This window comes from Suricata suricatta, chromosome 8, assembly GCF_006229205.1.
Source record: "Suricata suricatta isolate VVHF042 chromosome 8, meerkat_22Aug2017_6uvM2_HiC, whole genome shotgun sequence".
Taxonomy (NCBI): domain Eukaryota; kingdom Metazoa; phylum Chordata; class Mammalia; order Carnivora; family Herpestidae; genus Suricata; species Suricata suricatta.
In genome coordinates, this window is record NC_043707.1 from 2,066,109 (window position 1) to 2,076,578 (window position 10,470).

Genomic DNA, 10,470 nt, shown 5'->3' on the forward strand with positions numbered 1-10,470 from the left:
GGCCGCGTCTGCCGCCTGGTGGCTGCCCACGGCTTCCGCGCGCTCGGGGCGGGCCGGGGTGCCCCGTGGGCGAGAGGGAACGCCCGCGACGCTGGCCCACCCCTGCCCCGCGCTGGACCTCTCACCCGGGTCCAAGGGCCTTTGGGAAGCACCGGACCTCAGGGCGCGTGGTTTCGAGCTTCAACTCTGGCTGCGTCTACCAACCTCACCGAGCGCCCAACAGTCCTTCTTGTCTGCATCCCTGGGAACCTCCCTGCCCACCCTTGTTGCCCCCTTTCCTACGCCCACCGCTTCCTCAGGTAAGGGCCGAGGCTGGTCCCCACCAGGACCCCTGTGAGAGCAGGTCCTCACTGTGTGCCCGCTGCGGGCCTGGTAGTGTTGGCTCAAGCCAGGAAGAGATCAGTTTCTTCCCCTCTTAGGGAAGACTTTCCTGGGGACATGAAGGTCTCGGGTCTCCACCTGCCTGAGCCCTTAGCCAGGCTAGTTCCTGCCAACCCAGGCTGCTCCTGGTGGCAGGCCCCAGGCACTGCCTAGGCAGCCCCCCCCCCCCCCCCCCCCCCCCCCCCCCCCCCCCCCCCCCCCCCCCCCCCCCCCCCCCCCCCCCCCCCCCCCTCCCCCCTCCCCCCTCCCCCTCTCTCCTCCTGTTTAAATCCTGAAGTTGAAACCCCTTTCACAAACTTTGTTTCCTGCCCAGGCCCTTGGGGGAACAAAATGGACTAACTCAGACACCCCAAGACTATCCATCTCCCAGTGTCCCTCTTGATGCAGCTTCTGGGAGGCTGTGCCCTCTCCGTGTCCCTGTTTGTGTCCTGAGCGCTATCAGGGAAGTGGTGGCATTCTCAGATGCGTTTCCCAGCCTAGGCTTCTGGGGTCCCTCCAGTCAGGAGAACCAGCCTGGACGAGGTGTCCACTCTGCGGGAGCCCCGTGTCTGGGACCAGGAGCACATGGAGCCAGCGTCCCTGCCTGGAGGAGCGGGAAAGAGGGTTCCCATCGGGGTCCCAGATCCAGGGCCCGCTGAGAGAGACGCCAGTGAGACCCTGGCGCTGGGACCACGGGACCTCCTCCATAGGACGAAGCTGGCAGCAGCACACGTCCTTGATTTCATGCGCTGGTGTGGCCCCTACGGAGTCACGTGCAGAGTGGGGGCCTTGGGCATGGGCACATGAACCCCGGGACAGAACAGGCCTGGGGCCTGGGCAAGGGGGCAAGAGTTCTCGGAACGGTTCCCCTTTAGGGCCGTTGGCACCGCAGGGCTTATACCTGGCCCGGCTCCTGTGGGTTCCCTGCCGTGGGGGCCGCGTGTGGCACAGGGCCCAAGCCCCAGGGCCAGCGACGGCCTCCTGGTGCCTGACAGGGAGCCCCAGCTGTCCCGTGTCCCCTGCAGCGGGCGGGAGGCTCGGGCCGCAAGTATTGCCAGGAACCATCCGGGTGGGGGGGGGGGCTCTCCCAGGCACAACGGCGCCACCCTTCTCCGGTCCCCTCCCCGGCCTGGGGTGGCCTCTCCCTGCAGCCTCCGTTCCAGAGTCACATGGTGGACGAGTTCGAGGCACTCAGGGCTCAGGCCAACCTCACCCTCAGGAAAGCTTCCTCTGCCCGCTTCCCATTGACAGCAACGCCGCGCCCCCCACCTCAGACTGGCTGCGTCCCTGCCCCGCGGCGCTTTCTTCCCAGAACTCCGCACCGCCCTGGGTGACCGGCTTCAGTCACGTGTGCCTCTGGCCGTCGGCTGCCTCCCAGGCCGGTGAGTGGCACGCTTGGTGTCTGTGCAACCGAAGCGTCGATGGAGCACTAGAGGCAGGGGTGCAGGTCACATGTGTGGGACGGGCTCACGCTCGGCCCCAGAGTGCCCGGCAGGCCACCCGGCACGCTGTCCCGGCTGGATGTGGCAGCGCCTGGGGCCGCGGGTGCGTGGCGACCTCTGTGATGAGCCCGCTGGCGAACCCGTGGCTGCCGCTGGAGGTCCAGCGCGGGCTCCGTCCCCCCGGCCAGTGCCGGGGGCCCTGGGGCTCAGGGCTTGGGCTGTCCTTAGCCACAGCCCCTGTCCCATCTGCGCAGCCGCCCATTTCCACCCGGCAGTCACCATCCTGGCTAGGCCGGGCCGGGGCCGGGGCCGGGGCCGGGGCCACCTCCCTGGTTCTCTGGCCATCAGGAGACAACCCTGATGGGACACACAGGCCCTGTGCGTCCAGAGAAGGCTCCAGAGGGGGCTGCGGGGATCAGAGGGGCTCAGCCACAAGGACAGGGGTGCCGTGGAGAGAGCCCTGGAGGGGCAGGGCGGGTGCAGAGGGGAAGGGTTCTCGCATGCTGCCTGCGGGCAGAGGGAGCCACTGGAGGAGGTGACCCCCCGGGGCCCCCGTGGGCCGGGGTGGGGCTCAAGGGCCTGGCCCCTGCCCTGGTTGTAACCTGCATGGGCCTCTAGTCCCTCCCACCCTGGCCTGAGGTCCCAGCCCTGTGTCCCCTCCTCCAGCTGCGGCTCCCCTGTCACCCCTGAGAGGCAGGCTGGGGAAGGACAGAGAGAGACGGCGAGAGAGCTCGGCCTGGCTCGGAGCCTTCGATGCTCACACCTGGGGTGATGTGACTTCGCCGCAGCCCCCGCCCCTGTGACCCGTGACCACACTGAGCCTGGGGACGGGGCTGCTTGAGCGACAGGGCTTGGGCAGGCCCTGGAGGTCGGAGTCCTCGGCTTCCCTGTGTGAAAAAGTGGATATGACAGTCACACGTGCCTCCCAGGGCTGCCGGCGGCACCCCGTGGCACCCTGGGGTGAAGCTCCCACAGACCCTTCTGGGGCCCTGAGGTACAGGGCGAGGCACCGGTCCTTTGCCAGCTCGACTTTATTGTGTCTCACAAGGACTGGCCTGCAAAGGCCCCAGCCCAGCACTGGGGGCTGAAACCGCAGTTCCAGGAGCCCCAGAGACCCCCCAAAGGAACCCCCAGCATGGGTGCACGCTGGGACTCGGACTTGGCTGCGGAACGGGAAACGAGGTTCTGTCCCCAGGGGCTCACAGGCTGGTGGGGAGGGGGGATGAGGGCAGCCTAAAGCCTGTGGGGGACACTCCAAAGGTGGGGCCACGGGGTGTGAAGTGGGGGAGACATGGGTACGGGGTGGCTTCCTGAGGGGGAGGGGCCAGAGAAGGTCCCTGGGGACAGAGGGCGGGCTGTCCAGGGAGGTCCTGTAAGAAGCTGGCAGGCTGCCGGGAAAGGGCACATTTAAAAAACAGAGGCCAAGGCTGCAAGGCTGGCTGCCCGCTTAGGCGAGGCCCAGGGACACCAGCGCGTTCCCCAGCGGGCACAGAGCCAGCAGCGTGGTAGGGGCGAGGAGCCCGGCACGGTCCGGAGAGAAGTGTCCGGCGTCCAGGGCTGAGCCGTGGATGGTGTTGGCAATCCATGCGGCGTAGACGCTGACATTGATGTACACCCCCGGCCTTTTCGGGAGCGCGCAGCCAGACCCCCAGCTCACCACGCCTGCCTGGGTCCAGACTCCACTGACGTCGCACACCAGGGGGCCTCCGGAGTCACCCTAGAGAGAAAGGAGGAGTCCAGAAGGGGAGGCCCCAGGGGCCAGGCTCCTCGCGGGAGGGGAGTTCACGGGGCCTCCCTTCTGCCCTGCTGGCTAAGTCTAGTGCACAGAGAGTCGGTGGGCTGGATGTTTCTGGAAGGCAGCTGAGGTCTGCGAATTAGGGGTGAAGCCCCAGGCGGATGAGACCGACAGCGTGATGGGAATACCGCAGTCTCTGCGTAAGGCCGTGCGCGTCAGAGTGGGGGCCCTGAGAGGCACCTCTGTTCGTTGTTGATGAAAAAATCTGTGATAATACTAAGGCCGCATGAGATCAAGTGTGTTTTGCTTATAAAAGCAGACAAGGAGGAGCGCCTGGTGGCTCAGTCGGTTAAACGTCCGACTTTGGCTCAGGGCTTGATCTCACAGTTCACAAGTTCGAGCCCCGCATCGGCCTCTGTGCTGACGGCTCAGAGCCTGCAGCCTGCTTCAGATTCTGTGTCTCCCCCTCTCTCTGCCCCTCCCCGACTGGCTCTCTCCCTCTCTCTCAAAATAAACATTAAAATTTTTTTTAAATAAAAACAGACAAGGAAAAACCAAACCAACTCAGCCCAGAAGTGACATGCTACTCGGGGCAATTTGCTCAAAGGCCCGGAGTGTTATCTTTTGGAAGAAAAAAGACATTACTGGCCCAAAAAGGAAAAGCTGTAGGGATGGAGAATATGGTCGCAATTTGTTTAAGCGTGTTTATAAGTATTTCATGTTCTGATAATATTGATGGGATATTTAAAGTGAGACAGGGTCCAGAAAACCATTTTTTCCTTTCAAACTGACCCTGGTCTGAATGTATTAGAGAGAGAGAATTCCAAGCAGCTTCCACAATGTCAGCACAGAGCCCCATGCGGGGCTTGCCCCCACGGCCCTGGGATCATGACCTGAGCCAAAATCAAGAGTCAGACGCTCAACCTGAGCCACCCAGGCGCCTGACCCTCGTTTCAAACAACGTGCCCTCCTCCGCCCTGGGGTCCCAAGGGCTGGTGAGCAGTGGGCCGCCCGGCCCCGCCCCCCGCGGGGAGTGGCCTGCTCACCCCGCAGGCGTCCTGCTGGCCTGTCTCGAAGCCGGCGCACAGCATGTCCGGGAGGATGGCGGGCTCCACGCCTGCGGCGGCGCCGGAACTTCCCAGGTAGTAGCTGTTACAAGTCTGGGCGTCGATGAGGGGCAGGTTCAGCTCCTGCAGGGTGAAGGGCGGGGGGAGCGCTGCGGGGAGCAGCAGAGCAGAGCTCAGAAGGGAGGTGGCCGCCGCCCGGCTCCCAGCCACACTGCACCGTGTCACCGTGTCACCGTGTCGTATCTGCCTGTCCCTCCCCTGCTTCTGGACAAACGAGGGCCAGCCTCTGTGCTCAGGAAACCCTGGCAGACGTGCCTGGTAGCAAGGTGAGCCCTCAGTGAGGACAGATCACTGGGAAGAGTGGCTGCCTTCCCCCCGACCCCGCCCGGGCAGGGCGTGCACAGCTGGGGGACTCAAGTTCTTGAGATCGAGGCCGAATCGGACTTGCGGGGATAGTGCGGAGCCTGCTTGGGATTCCCTCCCTCCCTCCCTCGCCCTCTGCCTCTCCCCTACTCCCGCACGGGACCTTCTGTGGAAGCAAGCACGTTGCAGACTAATTAAGATGAGGTGCTGGGTGGAGGTGAGACAGAAGAGGACGCACAGTGGAGAGGCTGCTCGAAGATGGAGGCAGGCCCGGGGTCCCGTGCCGTGCCCCCGGGGTCCCCAGCGGCCGGGAGGAGGTCCTGGGGTCCCGTGCCGTGCCCCCGGGGTCCCCAGAGGCGGGGAGGAGGTCCCGGGGTCCCGTGCCGTGCCCCTGGGGGTCCCCAGCGGCGGGGAGGAGGTCCCGGGGTCCCGTGCCGTGCCCCCGGGGTCCCCAGTGGCGGGGAGGAGGTCCCGGGGTCCCGTGCCGTGCCCCCGGGGTCCCCAGCGGCCGGGAGGAGGTCCCGGGGTCCCGTGCCGTGCCCCCGGGGTCCCCAGCGGCCGGGAGGAGGTCCCGGGGTCCCATGCCATGCCCCTGGGGGTCCCCAGCGGCGGGGAGGAGGTCCCAGGAATTGCAAAAACGTCCAGGAGCTGGAAGGAGTAGGAAGGGTCCTTCCCTGGAGCCCTCAGATGGATCCGGCCCTGCCAGCATCTTGACATCAAGACCCTTGGCCTCCTGACCCGCGAGAGGTGACATTTGTGTTGTTTCAAGCCCCCCAGTTTGTGGCCATTTGCTAGTACAGCCTGTGACGGAGGTGACAGCTGCCGGGACCCTGTATGTCGAGAATTCCCTCTTGCCCCGCCCTGTTGGGAGCGCCGAATGCGTCACTCCGTGTAACCCTCACATTAACCCCATGAGGTCCCTGGAGACTGCGTGTCAGAGGGGGAAGCCACAGCCCCGTGAGGCCAGGTGAGCAGGCCCTGGACGCCCAGCCACGAGGGCAGGGGGCGTGCGTGAATTCTGCAGACCTGTAAGGGGCACTGGCATCGGCTGTCAGGGTGTTCCGGCCCGGGCTGGGCCAGCGTCCAGAGCCGTCGGGGCCTGGCCTGAATGTTTGCTCCCTGCGTGCCGGGAGGGCGGACGGGCAGCCTGACGGAGGGGCTGCTCCCTCACGGTTGCCGCAGTACTTCGGTGGCTTCCCTCTGCTGCCGGCTTCGTGTCCGTCCCGAGTGAGTGTGGGGCCCTAAGGAGGCCCCATCAGCACTGGTCCCCGCCTACCCCCCCCCACGTTCTGGGTGTCCTTACGTTGACTTGTGGCGATGTTCCCCCAGCCGGTGACCCAACACCACGTGCCGTGACCCGGGAGGTCCCCAGCCGTAGGGAGGCAGACGGGGAGGATGAGGTCACTGAAGGTGGCAGGCGAGGCCAGCCGCACCAGGGCGACGTCCGCTCTGTTGTTCTCGGCCCAGTACTCGGGGTGCTTGATGAACTGGGCCACCGCCAGGAGCTCCCAGGGCTCCCCGGCCTGGGGGTAGGAGGAGATGGAGCCCAGCAGCACTGTGTAGATGGACAGCGGCTGCTTCCTAGAAACAGGAGAAAGCCCGGGGGAGGGAGGGTGAGGGCTGTGCCAGGGTCCCATGGGCGGGGACCAGGGACCACCTTGATGTGAGGGTCCTGATGCTACAGACAGACGGCTTTGCAAGCTGCACACCGGCCGGAGACGAGAGGTGCTCCACCAGGTCCTGGAACCTGCCTGGCACCCACGGCTCCCTCTGGTAGCTGTGCAGCAGGCTTGGGAGGTGGCCACGGGCCCGAATGCCACCCTGCTGGTGCGCGGCGGGCGTGAGCTCTTGGCTTCTCGGTGCATGTTCCCATGTGGGGGCCTTTGACTTCTGGGAATCGAATCTTTTCTTGGTAGGTGGACAGTGGGAGGGCCGGAGGGTCTGTCTCCTTCTCCCCGCTCCCCAGTGCCCAGCCCCGAGGACAGGGCCCATCCTGGGTGGATGAGTGACGATGACCCCCCACCCATCTCCACATGGGCAGGGGGCTGTGGCTCACGCGGAGAAGGGAGGGCGGAGGGGCAGGTCCTGCCAGCCCGGCACACACCTGTGCCACCCGATACTCACTGGTCGAAGCAGTGGGCTGCAGTCAGCACCCAGTCCTCGGTGATCAGGGAGCCACCGCACACGTGCCGCCCGCTCTCCCTCAGGCTGACCTGCCACGGCCATCGGCCCGGCCGGGCGTCCTGCCCCGACACGATGCGGCCGGACACACGCGGGCGTCCGCACACTGCGGGGTGAGTCCACGGGCCCGTTACGCGTGGTCCCCGTGGGGGCCCTGGCCCCGCACACCTGCCGGTCCCTTCTCAGGCTTTGTGCTGTAGGACCGTGTGCTCCAGGGGAGCCCAGGGCGGAGCACAGCAGCCCGGGGGAGGGGGGCAGGTGGAGCCGGGATCTAAATGGCTTAGTGACGCCCGGTGGGGAGTGGGGCTCCCCTGGAGCACACGGTCCTACAGGTGGGGGGACGCTGAGGTCCGGGGGTAGCTGAAGGAGGGGCCCCTCTCCCTCTCTGCATCTGGGTTCCTCGGGGGACCTGCCCAGCATGGGCTCTGAGGGGCTGGATGAGGATCACACACCCACTCTACGTGCCCTCCTGCGGTGCTGTCTCTGCACCCCGATATCCGTCCTACCTGAATCCAGGTCTGACGTGCCACCACTCACGCGGGAGAGGTTGGACGGGAGGGCAGGGGGGCTCCCCTGGAGGGCCACGGAGAGGAGGGACAGCAGGGTGGCGGCGAGGGCCGGCGACATGGTGTCCCAGCCACCACTTCCGGGCTGGCTCACAGGGTCAGAGTCCTCAGACACTCGGGGGGAGAAGACGGCTGCAGCCCAGCCCAAGTTCTGCGCTCGCCCTGGGGTGTGGCTGACTCCACGCCTTGCCCTCGGGACTGGCCTCCCACCCTGCTCCGGGGCACCAGGAGCACCTGCGGCTGGACCCTCGGGACCTTCCCCCCTGCCGTGGCCTCACAGCACCAAGCACCCCACCACTTCCGGGCACTTACTGTGCACTGGCCCGTGTCACCCACCTCCTTCCTCCTGCCTGACACCCCAGGTGACACTCCCGTGGTTTAATGACTCGCCTGAGGCCCTACAGGAAGACAAAGCCAGAGAACTCTACTGTGTGCTCTGTGCCAGTGCCAGGTGCCCTGCGAGGAGGAGGGGGGGTGGGAGAGGAGCGGCATGCCCCAGGGCACGCCCCACTCTGCCCCCTCAGCCCTTGGTCTTCATCCCCCGGGGCCCTGAGGGGCCAAGGTGCCTGGAAAGTGCGAGGGACCCGTGATTCACGAGGCGGAGCAGCTGGAAGATGCCCCTGACCACAGAGAGCAAGCCCCTGGATGGCCCTTGGCCTGGCCTGGCCTCCCCTCTGTAAAGCCCCGTGGCCCGAGAGAGCAGAGCTGAGCAGCCGGGGGCACAGGTGGGGAGGGATGCTGGAGACCTTCCCGGATTCTTAAGTTTCCCCCTTTTCTGGAGAAGTGCCCATCCTTTCTGAGGCCTCGATCAGCCTCCTACACACAGCTCCCCTTCCCGAGAGCCATTACCCCCGAGGGGCACAGCAGCACCCAATATCTGGTTGAGATCAAAATCATGTTCAGTGAAGACTTTGGTGTCACTGCCTATTCCACCTGCCCAATCTCTTGATTTCTGAGGGGAAAAAATGTGAATGTATTCATATCTTGAATGTTATGGACTAGTTTTTGTTTGTGTGTGTGTTTTTCCTTTATGTATTTCAAAGCTCTATTGGGGCATAAAAGTTCATGCCTCTTATCTTTCCAGTGCCTTGTAACATGTCCGTGTAAAATATCTCTGTATTTCATTCCTTTCTCCCCCCCCAAGTTTGTTTATTTATGGGTTTATCAGACCCATGAAGAGTGAGAGATCATGACCTAAGCTGAAACCAAGAGTCAGATGCTTAATTAACTGAGCCACCCAGATCCCCCCCCATATTTCATTAAGACTACGAGTCTTGAGTTCGCTTTCATCTTCTATGTAGTTTTGTCACCAATTTCGTACCATAAATATATGTATTTTTATATATAATCAAAATAAAATGAAAACATTTAGAAACACCATACAAAAAGATTACATTCTTCAGCTATTTATGCTTGCCCTTATTGGAATTTACTTGGTAGAATGCTTGTACAATAGTAGAGCACTTCTGTTAACAGTATTCTTGAACTTTGTGGTTCCAAAAGAAGCTTACTATGATTCACTGATACCTTATGAGGACCAAGGCGCATCTGCCTGCTTGAGGCTTTTCTTCAGTTGGGTCCCAGAAATTCTGTTTGAGAACTCCTGGGTTATCAGAATTCTGTACGGGCTGGAGTAAATCTCATTTAAGGACATTATGAAGGGATTTATCATCATCACGATGACTGTTACTTAAAACCCGCACCCAGTCAATACCCGTTTTGTGTTCACAGGTAACTGGCCCAGCGCTGAGTGTGACACCGAGGAGGTGAAATACACACAGCCTGGGTGTCTGATCGACACGGGGAGACGGCCGCAGCCACGCACCGGGAAGGGGCCCTCGCCAGACCCGGTCGCTGACAGACTCCCAGCCCAGGAACCGTGAGAGATGCATGGTCACACCTTAGAAGCCGCCCACTTGCTTTACGGTGCTTCGTCACCGAGCAGAGCATTCGACTCAGGCATGATGCCACCTCCCCCCTTTTCCAGTGGGTTCATTCCATCGCTCGTGGTGGGAACTCGCCTCCAGGAGGACTTACAGAAGGTGGGCCCGTCCACACTCCCAGACGGACGCCTGGGCGACTGGGGTCCGCGCCACGCTGCACCTGCCGGTCTGCTGCCAGGGAGCCTAGAGCCCGGCCTTCTCTTGGTCCTTTCTCAACCCTTGATTTTGTTTTATTTAATACACTTTTTGTTTTCTTGTTTTAATTTTTTTTATGTTTTATTTATTTTTGAGAGAGAGACAGAATGGGAGCAGGGGAGGGCAGACAGACACAGAATCCAAAGCAGGCTCCAGGCTCTGAGCTGTCAGCACAGAGCTGGACGCAGGGCTTGAACTCACGACCTGTGAGCCGTAGTCAGACGCTCAGCCGAGTGGGCCCCCCAGGCCCCCCTTTCCTGCATAACTCTTGGGGACTGTTCATAAACACCCTCGAGAGAGCTTTCTAAGGACACCAGTTAGGAGCCTCCAAGTTGTCTGTGGGTGCATGTATTTATTCTCTCAATTTCCTTTGAAGATGGTCCAGGTATTCAAATAGATGGTTCTGGTGCGTGTGCATTTACCTCCAACATTGCTAACATCAGGGTAACTGACCAGGCCAAGGATGAACTGGCCGTTGACCAGGTCCTGGGAAATCACCTCTGAGCTTTCGCAATGTCTTGCTTGAAAAGACTGTCTTTGGGGCGCCTGGCAGCTCAGCGGGTTAAACGTCCAACTTCAGCTCAGGTCATGATCTCGCAGTTCATGGGTTCAAGCCCC

The 10,470-nt window shown here is 62.6% G+C and overlaps 1 protein-coding gene across 1 annotated transcript; it reads right to left on the bottom strand.

Annotated features, from left to right (window-relative positions):
* Nucleotides 1–2,815: 2,815 nt before the first annotated feature.
* On the bottom strand, nt 2,816–7,790 carry LOC115299308 (serine protease 33-like). Its single transcript, XM_029948676.1, has 5 exons — nt 7,655–7,790; nt 7,092–7,254; nt 6,271–6,548; nt 4,584–4,753; nt 2,816–3,519 (listed from the first exon to the last, which is right to left on the bottom strand). Exons 1-5 carry the CDS (start codon nt 7,773–7,775, stop codon nt 3,250–3,252), a joined length of 1,002 nt encoding a protein of 333 aa, XP_029804536.1. The 5' UTR covers nt 7,776–7,790; the 3' UTR covers nt 2,816–3,249.
* Nucleotides 7,791–10,470: the final 2,680 nt, after the last annotated feature.